Source organism: Erinaceus europaeus, chromosome 16, assembly GCF_950295315.1.
Source record: "Erinaceus europaeus chromosome 16, mEriEur2.1, whole genome shotgun sequence".
Classification (NCBI taxonomy): domain Eukaryota; kingdom Metazoa; phylum Chordata; class Mammalia; order Eulipotyphla; family Erinaceidae; genus Erinaceus; species Erinaceus europaeus.
Window position 1 is genome coordinate 5,693,118 of NC_080177.1, and position 20,781 is coordinate 5,713,898.

General features: G+C 49.5%; 1 protein-coding gene across 9 annotated transcripts in view; it reads right to left on the minus strand.

Moving 5' to 3' along the window:
• Positions 1-20,781, minus strand: part of TLN2 (talin 2) — a 414,501-nt gene that overhangs the window by 84,259 nt on the left and 309,461 nt on the right. For all 9 annotated transcript variants that reach the window (XM_007533899.3, XM_060174397.1, XM_060174399.1 and 6 more), the window contains 6 exons: positions 20,478-20,580; positions 15,204-15,412; positions 12,404-12,523; positions 10,482-10,679; positions 9,317-9,456; positions 309-402 (listed from right to left, as the gene is read on the minus strand). In XM_007533899.3, coding sequence (XP_007533961.1) covers positions 309-402; positions 9,317-9,456; positions 10,482-10,679; positions 12,404-12,523; positions 15,204-15,412; positions 20,478-20,580 — 864 coding nt within the window. The remainder of the gene's footprint in view (positions 1-308; positions 403-9,316; positions 9,457-10,481; positions 10,680-12,403; positions 12,524-15,203; positions 15,413-20,477; positions 20,581-20,781) is intronic.

Sequence of the window (20,781 nt, forward strand, 5' to 3'; positions counted from 1 at the left end):
TATTCCAACCGCAGATCTGTTACAGGTTTCCTCGAGGGACCCCGGGAAAAAGGCACTCCAAAACGTCTTTGGTGGACGCTGCCCGTGTTCAGCATTCACACAGCTACCCTCTCCCTGCGCAGACGGGGGCGCAGGGCCCACAGACACCCACTGAGCCTAATGCTGCCTCAGTTCCTTCCTGCCGTCACCGTCACTATGGTCAGTCTCCAGGGAGAGACACCCACGCAGGACAGAGGAGAAGAGATGCACCTTGCAGCAAAGGCCAGTTCCACCCCTCAGCCCTTGGGCAGCAGGTCCCGGGACGGTACCTCGAGTTCCCGCAGCGCGTTGTCACACTCTTTCTGGCCGGGGGCTTGCTGGGTGCACAGGGTGATGAGCTGGTTGATGCTCTCCGTCACTGCTCTGAGGCAGACACAGAAAGAAGCAGGTGTTGCAGGAGCCAGAGGTGACCGCCCCAACAGGACTCTGCGGCTCCTTGGCAGCGTGACTGAGTCTCCAGCGAGGCCAGGGGACGCACAAGAGCTCCCCCTGCCAGGCTCTGAACATGACCTCCCAAAGCCCCTCATCCAGAAAGGAACCGGCCCGAGGCTCTCCCGGCTGTGACTAGCCGCCCGCCCTACTGTCAAGGGCCCTACTTGTGGGCTCTGTGCAAAGTGTGACTCGGCCTTTTAACAGGCCCCTGAGAAATACCTCACGGGAAAGCTGCAAACAGCAAAGAGATAGAGTTCACACTGTTTACAAAAGCCTCTGTTAGCAAGGAACACCATGACCTGTACCAGGTGATCTCACATCATCATCATCACTATTATGATTATTATTTCTTGTGGCACTAGGTGATGAAACCAGAGTCTCAGGCAAGCAAGGTACTAGTGAGAGGACTCCCAGGCTCCATTTTGAAAAAGATATTTTTTTCTGAGGTTAGGTGGTGGCGCACCTGGTTGAACACACACATTATAGTGTGTAAGGGCCTAGGTTCAAGTCCCTGGTCCCCACCTGCAGGGGGGAAGCTCCCTAAGTGGTAAAGCAGTGTTGCAGGTGTCTCTTTTTCTATTTTTCCCTTCCCTCTGAATTAATCCAAAAATAAATTATATATACATATATGTGTATGTATATATATGTATGTATGTGTATATATATATATATATATATATATATATATATATATATATATATATATATAAAATATGTTCTTCCTTAATGGAAGAGAGGGGGAGGGAAAGACATCACAGCTCTGTGCTCCACCACCTGTGGGGCTCCCCCCACTGCTGGCCTCGGTCTCCCTACAGCAAAGTGGGCATATGCCCTACCGGTTGAGCTATCTCCCAGCTCCTCACTAATATAAACACCATGACTGTATCCTGGAATAGTGTGTGCATTTTAACACACTGTGGACAGACAGTAGAGACCACATCTATGATTTTAAAAGTCCCTTCTTTCCATGAAATTCCATAGCTTTGACTAATTCGCAGAGATCTACACCAGCACGATCCTTGAAAACAACGATTTTTAGGGACGGGTGGTGGTGTGTTCAGTAGAGCACACACCTTACCATGCATGAGGACCTGATTCAAGCCCTTGGTCCCCACCTATAGGGGTGAGGGGGGCTTCACTAGCAGTAAAGCAGGGCTGTAGGTCTGTCCATCCATCCATCCATCCATCCATCGTTTTTAGAATACACTGATTTCTTTATATTGATTTTGTTATCTAACTATTTCTACCCCTCCCCTTTTCATCTCAGTTTCTCTGGTTCGACCCGATACATGAGAAAGAAAACAGCCACCCATCTTCTTTGTTCACTTGACTAGAAATTAGTACTGCTTCTGATTTCACATGTGGTGTGTGTCTTCTCAGTCTTGAGTTTTTTAAAAAATATATATTTATTAAATTTGATAGGACAGAGAGATTGAGAGGGAAGAGGATTAGAGTGGGAAGGAGAAAAAGAGAGAGAGAGAGAGAGACCTGCAGCCCTGCTTCATCACTTATCAAGCTTCCCCCCTGCAGGTGGGGACTGGGGGCTTGAACCTGAGTTCTTGAACACTGTAGCACATGTGCTCAACCAAGTGTGCCACCCCCGGCCCCCAGCCCTGAGGTTTCATTCGAGGCTGGCAGAGATCCTACCTTCACCCTGTCTTAGGTGACATACGGCTATGCAGACAGTCATGGTCTAATTTCATTTTACACGTGTTTCCCCACCCCCACCTCACACCCCAGAGCACTGCTCAGCCCTGGCTTGTGGCGGTGCAGGGGACTGAACTTGAGACTTTGGAGCATCGGGCAGGAAAGTCTTGTTGCATAATCATTATACTCCCTCCCCTGGCTGGTCCCAGGTAATTTTTAAATGAGGTATGGAATAGGGGCCAGGGGTTTTTCTTGGGACTTGCATGTGACTCCAGAGACAGGCCCACGGCTGCTATCCAGCAGGGTGGGAGCCCACCCACAGCCCCCTGCTGCAAGGCCCAGTTTCTGCATGGTTCCTGACTGCCGTGGCTAGCAGGCCAGGTCAAAGAAAGCAAAGCAGACCCCCATAAGGCACGTGCTGCTGTTAATCATATTGGGGATCACACTGATACAAGAGCTGCCTTGTGTGACTAGTCAGATTGGCTTTATGCCCTTTCCCCAGAATATTAGAACAGACAGGGAGCGGGAAGGCGATCAGCTTAATTATCTGATGAGGAGACAGACTGCTCTGAATCTGAAATGCCACGAGGGTGGTGGGAAGAAAATGCACGTTCCTGACTCTAAGGACTTCCACGCGGTTTTGGCAAGATGGACCCTGGAGACTGGTTCATTCGGGGAGAAGAGCTGCACAGGGTGGGCCGGGGTGGGCTGGGGTGTGGGTAGCCCTATGTTTGCCGGGGGCAGAGCAAAGCTAGGGGAACAGGAGCAGACCCTGGTGCATTCATCCCCACCCATGTCTCCCCCCAAGTCCAAGGCTATGTGAGCAGATGGGAAAGCACGAAAGGAAGTGGAGACAGACAGCCCTCCCCTGCAAAGACATCACAGGAGAGTCACTCACAGGCCACACACACGTTCCACTCAGCTTTAGAATCTCCCAGTTACTTGCTATATGTTTGGGGGGGAAAATACCAAACAATCCCTCCCCAAACCTTGGTTTTATATAAAGATGATTTTTCATTAAAAAAATGAATTGCTTCCACTTGGTGAATCCAGAAGACGTTTAACTGTTTACTGTCACTAGTTTGTAGATGTGAAAATTCCCCAAGTGAATTGGGGTTTAAAAAAAAAAAACAACTCCACACAAAGACCCCTAATTTCATCTGCTCTGTTCCTACTTTGAGTTACTGTTTATTAAATAATTTGTCTTGCTTTATATCTTAGCACCTCTCAGCTACCAAGTTGCAGATGCTACTATGACGCCATCCTGACTTCCCTGGGCAGACGACCTCACCAATGTGTCTTGGAGCCCCACCTGCCCAGAGCCCTGTCCCACTAGGGAAAGACAGAAACAGGCTGGGGAGATGGATCCACCTGCCAACACCCATGTCCAGTAGAGAAGCAATTACAGAAGCCAGACCTTCCACCTTCTGCAGCCCATAAAGAATTCTGGTCCATATGCCCAGAGAGGGATAAAGAATAGGGAAGCTTCCAGTGGAGGGGATGGGACACAGAACTCTGGTGGTGGGAACTGTATGGAATTATACACCTGTGATCTTATAATCTTGCTAATATTATTAACTCACTAATAAGAAATTTAAAAATAAAGTATTTCTGCAGCTACCTATTATGAGGAGATTAGAAAATTGTTCCAATATGACAACAACTGCTATACTGTAAACTATTAACCCAATAAAATGATTATTTTTTACAAGGTGAAAAAAAAAAGCCTATCAAACTGGATTTTGGTTGGATAAAAGCCACCACAAAAATGTCAGCACATGAGTCTGCATGAGTTGCAGACCCCCCAGCAAGGGGGAAAAAGTAAATAAAGAACCAAAGTTGAAACAGATCTGTGGAGAGAGGAGGAACAAGCCAGCCCCTCAACAGAAAACTGTGTCTCCCTCCCCTTCTTCTTCTTCTAGCATTTGCCCTTCTTCCGTAGCCAGTCAACAGCGTCAGGTTGAGCCTGATGTAAAGTTTCGAGACCTCCCTCCCCTACAAGGCCTGAGAAACTAGTGAACTGGGCTCTGGGCCCCTGCACTCAGGGGTCGAGTGATGAGCCTAAAATAAATACCTAAACAAATAAGCCAAAAAAACATCTTGCTACTGCCTTCCCAGCAGTAAAGCTCTTTTCTGAAAGCAGAGACATCCTGGAGGCCACCAGGCACAGAGGGTTCAGGTTGGTGGATGCAGAAGGCCTGGGACCCAGGAAGGTCCCCCTGGAGCTGCTGGGGGGCAGCCAGGTGGGGGGCAGGGTATCATAAGAGCAGGGAGGGCGGCCTGGGACTGTGGACAAAGGCTACAACGTCTGTCTGTCTTTGGTGCTCAAGTTGAAGGGGAATTATGAGCAGCATCTGACATGCTCCTCAAAGGAGCAGGAGTGGGGAGGGGGCATGCTCTGTGCATGTGGTCTCTACCCCAAGTCCACCCAGGCACCAGGGCTACCTCTGTCTTACTTCCAATATGTCAGATGCGTGGTAGGGGAAAAAAAGGAGAGAATAGAAAGAAAGGAACTAAACTGAACAGGAGTATAATGGTTATGCAAAGAGACTCATGTCCGAGGCTTCTAAGTCCCAGGTTCAATCTCCCACCACCACCACAAGCCAGAGCTGAGCAGTGCTCTGGTAAAAATCAAGAAACCCACCTGTGAAATTAGCAAGTGAACTGAGCAATTGAGTGACCAGAACGCACCCCAGCCTGGAGGAGTCAGATCTCCCAAGATGATTTCTGACTCAGCTGAGCTGGCTCAGGCCCCATCCAGAGGCCACAGCAGAGAGCAGCAGTGGCTGGCATGTGCCAAAAAGCCCAAGAGAAGCTGCTAGCATCTTCCTGTCATTGTTCCAGCCCAGGACGATGACTGATGTGATGACGTATAGTGTTTGCTCAGCTCTGAGACCATCAGGCTGGGGGACTCCCCTGTGTGCAGCTGCCAAGGACAGCTGGACTAGAGCAAGAAAGCTTTTTCCTTTTCCTTTAATTCTTTCTTTCTTTTTTTTTTTTTTTTGAGCCTAACATCTGATATGCAGGTGGATCCAAGTTATTGTCTGGGGAAATAATGTCATGGCTGGAAAAAGGACCAGAAAGCTGGATCAGGGAAGAGAGTAGCTCCCAAATATGGGAAAGGTGTATAAATATTGTTGACTGTAAACCCCATCAATTTGATCTGATCTGGGGCCCATATTCAGCTTAGGAGCCTGTGTGACCTCTGCATCCCTGTAGATCTGAGCTCACATTCTGTGGTCATGAGTAGGAACATTCCAAGCTGCCCCAATATCAGGACCCATCTTCCTCAGGTGTAGCATAGAATATGTTGTCCAGCCTCCCTTCAGAGGATGGAACATTCTCTACCATTGTTGATCCATGTTGAGGGCAAGGTCCTATGGGGGCCCACAAAGGGGTCTATTGTGTTGTTCCTGATAGAGATGACTGGTAACAATGGAGAGAGGGATTTATTCGAGGTCTAGGCCCATCATGTCTGTTTGGGAATGTCAGGACTCCCTGACTAGGGCCCCAGGTGATGGGGTGGCCTGATAGTGACTAAAGAGTCATCATTAAAGTCTGCTAGTCTCTTGCCCTTGTTCAGCTTTTGCAGTCCTTGCTTTGATAAAGTTAGCTTTGGAGTAAGGGAAGTATAATAGGAAGTAGGTGAGGAGGATATCTAAGTCTAAGTAGACACTATTTCATTAGGAACTTTACGGTGTCTTCTTTGGTCTTTCTACTTGCTTGCTGCATTTATTGACTCACTGCAGACTAATGTGTACTTTTGCTTCAGGTATTTATTTTGCCCTAATTTATGGATACATGTGAACATATGCCTTCTGCACCCCATAATGACCCTGAGCCCACACTCCCAGAGGGGTAAAGAATAGGAAAGCTATCAGGGAAGGGGATGGGAAACGCAGTTTTGGTGGTGGGAATTGTGTGGAGTTGTACCCCTCTTATCCTATTTTTTGTCAGTGTTCCCTTTTTATAAATAAATTTTTTTAAAAGTCACTAGTCTGGAACTGTTAAATATTGATACTTATTTCCACCCTACTTCCAAAATAAATTTGTATATTTGAAACCCTAAAAAAAAAAGGAAAGAAAGCTTTTTTTCACCCCCTTCCAGAACTTTCCTCAAAGCCACCACCAGGGGGCGAGAGGCTACTCTGAGAACACAAGGTCAGCAACACGTATCTTTTCCCTTTGTGTCTTGCTATCTGGAATCTTTATACTCCTTGCTTCTCGACACAGTTTCGGAACAGATAACACACTCAACCCCGGAAACTGCAACCCAAGAAAGGATGCAAAGGGGGCCAGGTGATAGAGCACCCGGTTGGACAAACATGTTATAATACACAAAGACCCAAGTTCCGGCCCCAGAACAGCGGTGAAGCAGGGCCGCAGGTCTCTCTCTCCCGCTCCCTCTCTGCTTTCTCTACTTCTGCCTTTCCTCTCAATTTCTAGCTATCTCTATCCAATGAATAACGATAATAAAACAATTAAAAAGAAAAAAACAAAATGATGCAAACGAAATGAAAACAGAGGCCAGGTATAAGCACACATGTTACAATATGCATAATTCCTCAGGTTCGAGCCCACGGTCCCCACCTGCAGGGAGAAAGCTTCACGAGTGGTGAAGCAGGGTTGCAGGTGTCTCTCTGTCTCTATGTCCCCTTACTCTCTCAATTTCTGGCAGTCTCTCTCCAACAGATAAAGATAATTTTTTAAAAAAAACTTAAAAAAAATGAAAACAGCATCTGCATTCTGATAGCTGGAAATGTCAGTCACCTTAGTCAATGGCTTTTTTTTTTTAAATTTTGGATAGAGACAGAGAAACACCTGCAGCCCTGCAGGTAGGGACCAGGGGCTTGAACCTGAGGGATTATGCTCTGCGCTGTGTGTGCTTAACCAGGTAAGCCACCACCAGGCCCCACCAAAGGCTCTTTTATAGAGAAAGGGGCGGGATCAAGCAAGGTTTTCTTTGTTGTCTTTTTCTTTCTTCTCTCCTCTCCTTTTCCCTCCCCTTCCCTCTTCTCCCCTTCTCTCTTCCCCCCCTCCCTCTCTCTCTTTTTGCCACCAGGATTATCACTAGGGCTCTGTGCCAGCACTACAAACTCACTATTCCCAGTGGCGTTCCCCCACCTTTTACCTTTCTTTCTATTTTATTGCCTAAGACAGAGAAAAATTGAGAGGGGAGGGGGAGATAGAGAGGGAGAGTACAGAGAGCCACCTGCAGACCTACTTCACTTCTTTGCAGGTGGGGAGCGGGAGCTTGAACCCAGGTCCTTATACATGGTACTGTGTGTGTTTAACCTGGCAAGCCACTGCCTGGCCCCTAGCCCTCACTTCCTAGGAAGGACACATTTGGCTACTGGAACCATCAGCTGCAGCTGGGGAAGAGAGAGTTAGGGGTACTTTTCCTACCTCCCAGTGGCTCAAGCTAGTCTCTAAAGTTAAAGTGCATATATGGGAAATAATAATAGTAATAATAATAATAACTGCTCTGACATTGTCTATTTGTACCACCAAAAATAGTTAGCCAAGGAGGGACCCAGAGACCAGTTTGTTTTGTTTTTTTTTTCCTCCAGGGTTACTGCTGGGCTCAGTGGCGGTACTAGGAATCCACTGCTCCTGGAGGTTCCTTTTCCCCTTTTGTTGCCCTTGTTGTTTATTATTGTTCTTCTTCTTATTGTTGTTGCTGTCGTTGTTGTTGGATAGGACAGAGAGAAATGGAGAGAGGAGGGGAAGACAGAGAGGGGGAGAGAAAGACAGGCACCTGCAGACCTGCTTCACCACCTGTGAAGCGACTCCCCTGCAGGTGGGGAGCCGGGGGCTCGAACTGGGATCCTTACGCCGGTCCTTGCGCTCCGCTCCACGTGCGCTTAACCCGCTGCGCTGCCGCCTGCCCCCCCCACCAAGACAAGTTTAACCCTGAGATCTCACACCAGAAGACCCACGAAGAGCATCAGGACAACGCAGAGACACCGCCAGTGTGTAGCTGTGAGGGTTTGCACAGGCTGACTGAGCTGCCTGGTGTGACAGCCTCAACTCAAACCCAGGTCTCCTGACTCACCAGCTGCTGAACTAGACTGTCACAGCAGAAGTCGTACTCTGTTTCTCACTGATGGTACAAACCATGAAAGGCCACTGCCATCACCTGAAACCCAGGTTGATGTTTGAACAATCTATTTTCAGGAACAGTCTCCTCCCATCAGCACCTCATATGTCCTCAGCTAGGATCCTTCCGCGTGTGGCAAACCAACTTGTCTCAGTCCCTCCCGGGGTTCTCAACACCCCCCCCCCCCACACACACACAGTAAATGTTCAAAAGTTGAAGGACCAGCTCAGCATTTGGGGGATACTTATCAGTACTTTATGCTCTCTTTTTCTACCAGCACACATTCCTTTCATAATCTAAAATAAGCAACACTATGACATATATTTAAAACAAAAATCTAAGCCGGGCTGGGGAGACAGTATAATGGTTCTGAAAAAGACTTTCATGCCTGAGGCTCTGGGGTCCCAGGTTCAATCCCCTATATACCATCATAAGCCAGAACCAAGCAGCGTTCTGGGGTCTGCCTCTATTTTTTTTCTTCATTAAAGGTAAATAAATAACACATAAGGGGGCTGGGCAGTGGTGCATCAGGTTAACTGCACATAGTTACCATTCACAAGGATCCAGGTTCAACACCCTGCTCCTCATCTGCGGGGGCAGGGGGGATTCATGAGCGGTGAAGCAGGTCTGCAGGTGTCTGTCTTTCTCCCTCTCTATCTCTTCCTCCACTCTCAATTTCTCTCTGTCCTATCTGATAAAAACAGAATGAAAGAAAAAAAGAAAGAAGGAATAAAGAGAGAAAGAAAGAAAGGAAGGAAGCCAGCCAGCCGCCAGGATCAAGGAAGCCCCTGCTCAGTGCAGACACTGAGCTCCAGTGGGAAAAAAAAAAAGTCTTCAAATGAAAGAGGGTCTGAAGTCTAATCTAATTCTGCTGACAAAGCTGTTGGTGAAGACAGGAACCTTCTTCAGTGAGGAAACTGACAGGAAAACGGGCCCGTTTAATTGACCCCCAGTGTCCCCATCACACCTGGTCCCACCTCTGACCATAGAAGGATGGCACAAGTTCTGGGCTCAGCAGATGCCTGGAGCGTCCGTCAGAGCTTTCAAACACTGACATGCTGAACCCCACAGGTAAGCTTGATTTGTCCCCGCTCTTACCTCGCGGCTGCAGCCAGGAGATTTTTGGCATTGGGAGCCCCTGGGTCCACTGAGAGTGACTTGGCAGCCAGGAGCAGCTTGCTGGACGCCATGGAGATGTTCTTGAGGTTGCTGATGACCTGCATCTGGTCTTCTTTGGTCTGTGAGGCCAGAAGGAGCCGGAAACATTAGAGGCCGAGAGGCCAGAAGCAGCCAGAAACATTAAGGGCCGACCGCGAGTGTCTCCTAGGAAGCATTTTGGAGAGTGGGACATCAGGAGCTTCTTGAGTGAATCAGAAGCCGCTTTCTCAGGCAGACTGCACCTGGCTCTGTGCGTCTGCAGGCGTCTAACTGCTGTCCACCTTTCCCACGCTGAGGCCCCGACCAAGAGGCACCTGGCAGGATAGGAACCTGTTCTCATGTGGGTCCACCTGGAGCTGTGCTGTCTCATGAGTGGCGGCATTAAAAAAGGAAAGGGAAAAGGGGAGAGAGAAAGAGAGAGAGAGAGAGAGAGAACCAGCCAGTGCCCAGCCCAGAATGGGTCCCAGCATCTTCGTTCCACAATGCTGGCATTGTCCCCCAAGTGCCACAGCTCAGCCTGGCACAAAACACCAGCACCATCTCACCATTCAGAGCCGGCAGCTTCTCAGGTGTTCTGACTCGGGGAAGGAACTTGTTCTCACCTGGCAAGCAGTCTGAGAAACACCCTGGAGGCAGAGGGCAGGGCAGGACACCCACTGGGCGCTGCTCTTAGGGAGTTCACAGGAACAGAGGGGGAAGAGGAGCCCTGCAAGCTGATGCCAGACTGCCCGTGGCCCCGCCCCCCCTCCCCACGTTGCAAGCAGGGGGTTATCTGCTCATTCGGAGAAGGTCATTTCTGGGCCTTTTCAGGGGCCCACTGAAGCTGAAACACATAGGACATTCAATTGCTCTGATCTCTTCAAGTAGCAAGCGTTCAGGGCTGGAGTCTAGAGGGGGGTCATGGGAAAGGTGCTCCTTCACCCCTCCCCTCCGCCCCAGGCAGCACTGCACGACGAGGCTGATAGCATCTTCTGGAACGCTGTTCTTGTGAGCTCATGGTGCTCCCAGCAGACCCCCCAGATCTGACTTGTCCAGCCAGCCTCCAGGCTGGTCCCTGAGGGCCTCGAGGTCAGGGCCCCGTCTGGAGAGCCAGCCCCACACCCACCTGGGCTTGCCCCGCCATCTCAATGCCAGCGTCCAGAAACTCGTCAAAGTCATCGCTGAACTTCCCGGAGGCGGCAGCCAGTTCCCCGCTCTGGCCCCGGGTGGCGTGCACCACCTCCCCTGCAGACTGATTCAGGTCGGCTGCCGCTTGGTTCAGCTCACTCTGGGCCTCCTGAAAGGGCTTCGTGCTTGGAGGTAACTGGGTGAGAACAGAAGGTGCGTCTGTGAGCAGCTCCACATCGCCCGAGAGGGAGGGTGGAAGGGTCTGGAGAGGGAGGGCAACCTCCCCTGGGTCAGTAAATGTGCAAAAGCTCTGTGGGGTCTGAGTCCTTGGCGTGTTGGACCTTCAGCATCTATTCATACATCCACTCAACTATTCATCTGTTTACTCCATCCATTCAACTGTCCACCCATCCACCCAACTGTCTACCTAGCTGTTCAACCATTCAACTATTCACCCATCCATTCAACTATTCATCCCATCTATACATCCATTTAACCATTCATCCATCCATCCATCCTGTATCCATCCACCTAATCAGCCATCCATCTATCCATCTATCCATCCATCCATCCATGTACCTAGTTATCCATTTATCCATCCATCTATCCATCCATCCATCCATCCTGTATCCATCCACCTAGTCACCTACCCATCCATCCATCATCCATCCACCTAGTCATGCATCCATCCATGTATCTAGTTATTCATCCATCCATCCATCCATCTATCATCTATCCACCTAGTTCTCCATCCATCCAGTATCCATCCACCTAGTCATCCACCATCCATCCATCATCCATCCACCTAGTCCTCCACCCATCCATCCATCCATCCATCCATCCATCCATCCAGTATCCATCCACCTAGTCCTCCATCCATCCATCCATCCATCCACCTAGTCCTCCATCCATCCAGTATCCATCCACCTAGTCATCCATCCATCCATCCATGCATCCAGTTATTCATCCATCCAGTATCCATCCACCTAGTCATTCATTCATCCATCCATCCATCCATCCACCCACCTAGTCATCCATCCATGTATCTAGTCATCCATCCATCCATCCATCCGTCCGTCCATCCATCCATTCACCTAGTCCTCCATCCATCCAGTATCCATCCACCTAGTCCTCCATCCATCCATCCATCCATCCATCCAGTATCCATTCACCCACCCACCCACCCCTCACCTCTATTTAGTGACCTCACGCCAATTTAGTGCCAGATACAGTAGCTGGGAAAAACAGAGCAACCTCCAGAGGCCACAGCCTCCTAAGTAGCAGAGGCAGGACTCACACCTGGCCCGCCGCTGGACTCCAGGATGCGCCCTCTGAACTACCTGCCTACTGGGCTCTCTTTGGTGGAAACCTTCAAAGGTTTAGCTTTTTTAGAACTAAAAGGCAGAGGCTAGGCAACTTCAGATCCTCTTCTTCAGCAACAGCTGCCACAGACTCGTGGTCTTGGCGGTTAATTGCCTTTCTACAGAAGTGTCCTTAGCAACATCATAACTGCTTGTGACAAGTTGCAGAGTGAAACTAGACTCTGTTCTCTGCACAGCTGGTAGGTGCCAGGCTCCAAGCAGAGAGGAGGGGGTACTGCAAGGTAGGCCAGAGGGGAGCCCCCTCTCTTAGTCACCTTACTTGCTCAGTAAGTCTAGGACACACACGTGCCTCCATGGCCTCGCTGTCACATTCTAACAAGCCCAATGCCAAGTCAGGTGACCACACTGACGATCCCGGAGCAAACAGTAACCTGGGCTCAGAGGAAGAGGAAGCCTGAACAGCATCATCTGGGAGAACTGCTTCTCAGAAAGCAAAGCACAGCAAAGGCAAGCAGGAGCCCACGGCTGCTGGGAGACCCCAGGGAGGAAGCCCAGTCCTGCCCACCCCACCCAGTCCCTTCACCCCAGGACCTCTCACCGAGTCCACCAGCAGCTTCTTGCTGGACTCCCCGATGCTCTTCAAGGCCACGTCCACATCCTTCTGGCCAGGGAGGCAATTCACACAGTTATTCAGGGAGTGTGAGACGGCTTTGGCCACCTGGAGACAGAGAGGGAGGAGCACTGTGCAAAGAGCAGTGTTTGGGGGCAGACCACTCTGCACGAGGTGAGCAAAGACAGGGCAATAGTCTGCCGGCCACAGCCTGACACTGTTCACTGTGTTCAAGGACCAGCAAGGTCTGTGCTGCAAGACTGGGGCCAGGCCTCCCATTAAGGTTAACTTCTCAGCGGGGAGAAAAGGTCGGACATACCGGGGTCTGGTATACCCCGTCTGCATCCCAAAGCCTCGCTAAACCATGTGCTATGACTCAAACACCCAACATTAAGACAAGCTCCAAAACAGAGAGATGACAGCAGGAGACAAGGACAGGACAGGCGGTGGTACAGTGGGTTAAGTGCACATGGCACGAAGCACAAGGACTGGGGTAAGGGTCCCTAGCTCCCCACCTGCAGAGGGGTCGCCTCACAGGGGGGTTAAGCAGGTCTGCAGGTGGATATCTTTCTCCCAACCTAACTGTCTTCCCCTCCTCTCTCAATTTCTCTCTGTCTTATCCAACAATAAAAATGGCAACAGCAACAATAAGAACAACAACAAGATGGAAAAATGGCTTCCAGGAACAGTGGATTTGTAGTGCAGGCACAGAGCCCCAGCGATAACCCTGGAGGCAGAGAAAGAGAGAGAGAGAGAGAGAGAGGTAAAGGGAGAGGGAGAGGCAGAGGGAGAGAAAGACCAGTGGTCCCCAAGTGGAAGTGGGTTCTGAGTTCCATGGTTAGCAAGGCCGATGGCTGATTTCTGCTCGGCGACCCTCAGGGATGTACCTCACCCCCCCCCACACACACATCTGGCTGTGGTCTAAGGCAGATGTGCTGCTCTCAGCGTCTCCCAGGCAGCATGGAGCCACCCATGTGCTGCCCAGTTGCACTCTGGCATCCTCGGTCAAAGGGTCAGGTCTTTGCAAGTGGGCTATGTCGGTCCTTTTGGGTTTTGCCCTCAGTGTTACCACTGGGGTTCCATGCTTCAAGAACTCTTTTTTTCCCCTTCCTCCTTTCTTCCCCTCCCACCATTCCTGAGTTCTCCAATTATTCCTTCCTTTGTTCCTTTATTCTTTCCTTCCTTCTTCCCCTTTCCTTTCTTCCTTCATTTCTTTCCTTCCTTCCTCTTTCTATTCTTTCTCTCCAATATTTTATTTTAAATACAGAGAAATTGAAAGGGAAGGAGGAAACAGAGAGGGGAAGGGGGAGAGAGAGAGAGAAAGAAAGAGAGGCAGACCTGCAGCATTGTTACACCACTTGTGAAGCTTCCCTGCTGCAGATAGGGAATGCAGACTTGAACCTGGGACCTTACACACCTGGCTCCCTTCCCTCCTTTGTTAAGACAGAGTGAGAGAAAGGGAAAGGAAGAGAGAAAGGGAGAGAAAGAGAGAAAGGGAGAGAAAGAGAGAAAGAGAGAGAGAGAGAGAAAGAGCCGACGAGAGCCCTGCCACGTGTGCAGTGTCCCCTTTGCATGGTGTTCCCATGTGGTGACTGGAGCCTCCCCTGGGTCCTCTCACACGGCAGAATGCACGCTCATGAGATGAGCTACCTCCTGGCCCCACTGAACCTTCCACTGAAACCACCTCCCTCCCAGCTCTCTTTTCTGGAACGTTCCCCAGCCAACTAGCTTCCGAAGGTAGTTACGAGATCCAACTAAAGAGGTAATAAGAGTTGCTGTGAGAAAACATCACGGTTATACAAAAGACTTTCATGCCTGTGGCTCAAAGGCCCCACATTTAACCCCTGGCACCACCGGCTACTACCATAAGCCAAAGTCAAGCAGTGCTCTGGCAACAAACAACAACACAACAGCGGCCGGGCGGTGGTGCACTTGATTGAGTTCACATTACAAAGTGCAAGGACCGGGGTTTAAACTCCCGGCCCACACCTGCAGGGGACAAGCTTTGTGAGTAGTGAAGCAGGGCTGCGGGTGTCTTTCTGTCTCTATCACCCCCATCCCTCTTTATTTCTGCCTGTCTCTATCTGCTAAATAAAGATGATAAGAAATTAAACAAACAGAAAAAGGAATAGGGCTTAAAACTCAGAGCAGCCAACCACGCATGCCAACCTCACCTCCCAGGCTAGGAAGACAATTGTACTTACGCACACAGGGCCCCCAAACAAACATGTCATATTCCAGCTTCCAAAATCCCAAGGGCAGATTTAAAAAAAATATATTTTTATTTATTTATTTCCTTTTGTTGCCCTTGTTGTTTTTTTTTTAAATAGTTATAGTTAATATTGTTGTTGTTATTGATGTTGTTGTTGGATAGGACAGAGAGAAATGGAGAGAGATGGGGAAGACAGAGAGGGGGAGAGAAAGATAGACAACTGCAGACCTGCTTCACTGCCTGTGAAGTGATTTCCCTGCAGGTGGGGAGCCGGGGGCTCGAACCGGGATCCTTATGCTGGTCTTGTGCTTTGTGCCCAAGGGCAGATTTCAACCTAGGCCTCATACCATACTGATGGTGAATTAAGCAGCTATCACATTAATCTGAATGTGTGTGTGTGTGTGTGTGTGTGAGAGAGAGAGAGAGAGAGTGAGAGCGCTATTATGCAAGATTTACATGTACGGCCAGCATTGTCAGGGCACTCAGGAAGGTTCTGGAAACAGCCACTGGACAAAGTGCTCACCTCAGGGTAGAGGAGACACCTGCTGACAGGTATGCTAGACTGTGACACCTCACCTGGGCCAGCCTCTGCTGGCTCTCGGCGTCCCCAGGAGCGACCAGGGCCTGCTTGGCTTCCTGGATGAGCAGGGCCGAGCCCTCCATCACGTCCCGAGCGGAATCCAGCATGGCGTGGGCAGCCACGGGGTCACTGGTCGACGCGGCCACGCCCCGTGCGGCCTGGGCCAGGGTCTTCAGAGCCTGAGCCGTCTCTCGGGCGGCCACACCTGCGGAGGAGAGCCCACCCCATTAGCCCTCTTTACTCAGGATGAAGTTTCTAGAGCAGAGAACTGAGAACTGAAAGCAGGCTTGGGGAACCATTTCTTTGCCATAGCCCAATTAGATAGGAGTTTGTTAATTCTTATTGGCTAGGACAGAGAGAAATTGAGAGGGGAGGGGGATATAAAGAGGGAGAGAGACAAACAGACACTTGCAGCACTTACTTCACTGCTCCTAAAGCTTTTCCCCTGCAGGTGGGGAGTGGGCGCTCGAACCTGGGTCCGAGGGCATGATAACCTGCACCCTTTACCAGGTGTGCCACAGCCCAGCACCTGATAAATCACTTTTTAAAAAGATTTTATTTATTTATTAATGAGAAAGACAGAAGAAGAGAGAGAAAGAAACAGACATCACTCTGGTACATGTGCTGCCAGGGACTGAACTTGGAACCTCCTGCTTGAAAGTCCAATGCTTTATCCACTGCGCCACCTCCTCGACCACGATAAATCATTTTTTAATCACTATTTTTAAACTTCATTTCATTTGATGGGGCAGAGAGAAAATGAGAGGAGAGGGGAAAACAGAGACATCTGCAGCCCTGCTTCACCACTTGTGAGGCTTCCCCCACACACACACACAAGTAGGGAGTGGGGTCTTGAACCTGAGTTTTTATGCAGCGTAATGTGTGCACTTAACCAGGTGTGCCACCGCCAGGCCCTGACAAAGAAATCTTTTAAGAAAGAGAAGCTAACAATGAAAGCACTTCTATCACCTCCTCCCTCAGTCCACCTGGAGGCGACTGTTCACTACAGCTGAAGGGGCCGCCGGCAGCGCAGCGGGTTAAGCACACATGGTGCGAAGCGCAAGGATGGGTGTAAGGATCCCGGTTCAAGCCCCCAGCTCCCCACCTGCAGGGGATTCATTTCACAGGCGGTGAAGCAGGTCTGCAGGTGTCTGTCTTTCTCTCCCCCTCTCTGTCTTCCCCTCCTCTCTTCATTTCTCTCTGTCCTACCCAACAACAACAATGGGAAAAAGCCTCCAGGAGCAGTGGATTCGTAGTTCAGGCATTGAGCCCCAGCAATAACTCTGGAGGCAAAAAAAAAAAAAAAAGCTACAGCTGAATGGCTTCAAGGTTGTGTCCAGTCCCCATCTCCGCAGCAGCAGGACTCAGTGTGACCATGAAAAAAACAAAGATCCCTGGCCCAGGGGGGAAGGCAGCCTTGCAGCACCACAGGCTGGCAAGTCTGTAACCACTTAGGAAGTCACACAACTGAGGCAGGACTCGAAGGTCTCATCAAAGTAAGCCGCCCAAGCTGCCAATGCAACTTTACCCCACAGCCTTTCAGAGAGAGGCCCATGCAACGGAACAAAAATAAATAAATAGAGTCGGGCGGTAGCACAGCAGGTTGAGCACATATGGCGCGAAGCACAAGGACTGGCGTAAGGATCCCGGTTTGAGCCCCCAGCTCCCCACCTGCAGGGAGGTTACTTCACAGGTGGTGAAGCAAGCCTGCAGGTGTCTATCTTTCTCTCCCCCTCTCTGTCTTCCCCTCCTCTCTCCATTTCTCTCTGTCCTATCTAATGACAACATCAATAACAACAATAATAACTACAACAACAAGGGCAACAAAAGGGAAAATAAATAAATATAAAAAATAAAATAAAAAATAAAAATAAAAAGATTTTTTTTAATGATAAAAGTAGTTTTATTTGATAGGACAGAGAAAAATTTAGAGGGAAGAGTGAGATAGGAAGGGAGAGAAACAGAGAAACATCTGTAGACCTGCTTCACCACTTGTGAAGCTTTCCCCCTACAAGTGGGGCCCTGGGGCTTGAACCCAGATCCTTGTGCACTGTAATGTGGGTGCTTACCCAGATGTGCCACCGCCTGCCCCCCTCCAAGAGTATTTTTATGCAAATTCCAAACTCCTACACATTTTTCCTTAAATAGGAGCATTTTAAATAAGCCATGTATTTATTTATTTATTTACTTACTTATTTTCCCAGAACACTGCTCAGCTCTGGCTTATGGTGGTGCGGGGACTGAACCTGGGGCTTCAGAGCCTCAGGCATGACAGTCTCTTTACATAAGCATTATGCTATGTTGGGCATCACGCCAGCTCCCTTGCATTGCTTGATACTATGGTCTATTTACATAATCATTGTTTTTGCCTGAGACCCGCCCTGCCTGCAGGGTATTGGTTAATCCCACTGGTTAGAATCTTCGCAACAGCTGCTATGGAAGCTTGCTACCTTCCCAGAGTGCCTTGTTTTCTCCACTCCCCTTTCCTAGCCAATCCCATCCCCGACTTGCCACTTCTGTTTTTACCCTAGAAAGCCTGCTGCTGTTCCTGGTTTTGCCCTTTTTCTCTTCCGCGTCCTGACCTAGAGAAGGGCTGGCATGCATAGCGGGAGGCAGCCATTTTGCTAGCTCCATGTGGCCTAAACCCGCTGTGCTCACACCTGACTCTGGAACATCTGCATCAATAAAGAATTGTATTGCCATGCTGCCACGAGTTTCCCGTCTCTCTCTCTCCGGCAAAGCTAGCCCGGCAATGCTATCTACCCCCGCCCAGCCTTTTTTTTAAAAACAGACTACATAATAAAGTTCTCTCCCTTTTACAATGAATAGAGTAACTCTTGGCCACAGAGTCCTCTGTATGATTTATCCATTTTTAACCCAATTCTAGATAGAGGTGTCAGATCATCTATGTGGAAATTAAACATTAAATCATCTGCTAACACCCTGGGATGTGAGGACAGACCCCTTCTTCTATAGAAACACTTTGCTACCTTTCTCTTAAAAGCAATAGATGAATTTTAAAGTTTCTCTCTCCCTCATCCCCCCCCCCCCTCTGCAGAAGAGATGCTCAGAGGTGAAAACCCAAAAGTAAATAAAGCTCAAGTGGAGGGAAGAGACACCAAGAAATGCCTGGAGCTCTGCTTGGTGCTGAAGCCTCTCCCACAGGGCAGGGCAGAAGGGTGCTACTGACTGGAGGAGCACCGGATGTGAGCAAGAACACCGCCAGCTCCGGGTGACTAGATTCTTCTTCCCTCTGGGCCACACTTTTCCACAGATGACAGGAGATGCTTAGATCCCAACTCTGACCACTGGAAAATTCTAGGTGGTGGTTTCTGGACCTCTGCTTGCTCTCTCTCTTTCTCTCTCCTCTCTTTCTTTCTTATCACATGGACTTCTGAATCTATTTCTGCTACAGTTGTCTACGGCCTGGGGAGAATAAAATATTGAGCATCTGTGATTAGCAGGTCTGTACAAACGCTATTTCATGAAAGGCTTCACAGAGGCCAGGACATTTTCTAGCAAGCAGGAAAGCTGAGTTCAGAAAGCCAAGGTTTGTCCATCCATCTCATCCTGCCTACTTTCTGCTGGGGACTCATGGTGAAATCTATAAGCACATCAAAGATATATATTTTTTGTATTGAGGGGGTGGGGTTGAGGTGGAGGAGCTTAGGATTCCTCCAACAGGGAAAGCCGTGGCACCAGAAGGATGAAAGAAGGGAGTGGAAAAACCCAACGCCATCTGAGCTGCATGTGGCTAAGTTCATAGCGACATGCCCAATGGCAGTGACATGAATGAGCAGGGTCAGATCTCCAAGCCAACACCACCCTTGAAAGGAAACTGGCCTCCTCGTGGTCCGAGATTTATTACAACACCTGGACCATCAGTGGGAGACACCAAGGATGACTATGGCTTCAAGAACCACAGTCCTTGGAGGGTGACGGTACTTCCACAGTCTTCCTGCCCACCTGGTTTTTACATCATGGTCAGTAACAAGAGTCTTAGGTTGGCACACCATTTTTTTTTTGCGGTCGGAAATCTAGCAGGATTCTGTTGAGCGGACATTATTCTTGACAAGAATTCACGCGGGCAGGAGGTGCAGCACCAGGCCACACTGCACACAAAGTGGACACAAGTGCTACAGGCGTTTGTGACTGGTTCCCAGTCATCCGGAACGGGCTGTCTGTGCAGCTGTGATTGTCTGAGCAGAAATTTATCTTTGGGATACTGTTTGCACTTTGCTCAATCACCTGTTCCTCAACTTCCATGAGGAAAGCAGAGGTTTTGTCTTTCCTCAAGTCAGTATATGCTTAAGTCCCTCTCTTGTGGGACTTTCTGAGTTACAATGACCTCCTTGGCTCCAGATCTCTGTGTGTGTGTGTGTGTGTGTGTGTGTGTGTGTGTGTTCCCACCCTCTCTCTGAGGCAGCGTGTCCTCATTGCTTCCAACAATTTCTATTGTTCTCTCCCGTGTTTAAACAGATGGCTTCCCCTCAACTACCTGCCTAGGGCAAACTTTACCTACTTCCAAGGCTTCAGTCATCACTCTGTTATCAGACGTCTATAATCTTGATTGCCAACTCAGCTTTCTCTTCTGAGTTCCTGAGGGAGGCCGGGTGGTAGTGCAGCGGGTTAAACGCACATAGCACAAAGCACAAGGACCAGCATAAGGACCCCGGTTCAAGCCCCCAGCTCCCCAACTGCAGGGGCAGGGGGGGAGTGGTCTCTTCACAGGTGGTGAAGCAGGTCTGCATCTTTCTCTCCCCCTCTGTCTCCCCTCCTCTCTCAATTTCTTTCTGTCCTAACCAACAACAACATTAACGGCAACAATAACAGTAATTACAACAACAAGGGCAACAAAATGGGAAAAAATGGCCTCCAGGAGCAGTGGATTTGTGGTGCAGGCTCCAAGCCCTAGGAGGCAAAAAAAAAAAAAAAAAAAAAAAAAAACATTGACATGTGACTTATTATCCTCTCTTTTCTTAATCTTTGAACGGAATCATACCTAGAGTGTACCAGAACACTATTGTTCCTAGTTTGCTTGCAGTTTAATGAGGGTGATCCCCCCTAAATTGTTTGGGGAAACCATAAACCATTTATGATTTTTTGCTGTTGTTATTATTATTATTGCTGAGGTCAAGGTCAGAGACAAGCAAGTGCTTGAAAGTATGTGTGGAACAGCTGACAAGACAGCAGGTGCACCGCAACTCAACAGCGTCCACTGTGTGGACACAGTGGCCAGGCTCTGGGCGTCTCTCGCGTCCGCGTCTCACCTGTGTAGTGCTCGTTGCCCTGGGCTGCACACGTCAGGAGCTGCGCCATGGAGGAGCCCACGGCTTTCGAGGTGCTTCCCAGGTCCTGAGCGCACTTCTCCAGCTGGAAGAGCATGAAACGGGGTGGGGGGGGAAGAGGGATTTAGGAGGCGAGAAACATCGACTGAAGCTCAAGCATCTCGGAGCATTGGAATAAGTCAGATCAAACTCAGGATTTCAGCGATTTCCCAGCAGGCACACTGGTGGCATCCAGATGTGGGGAGAGAGCCAAGATGGCTCTCTTGCGTGAGCCAGGTTAGAGTCC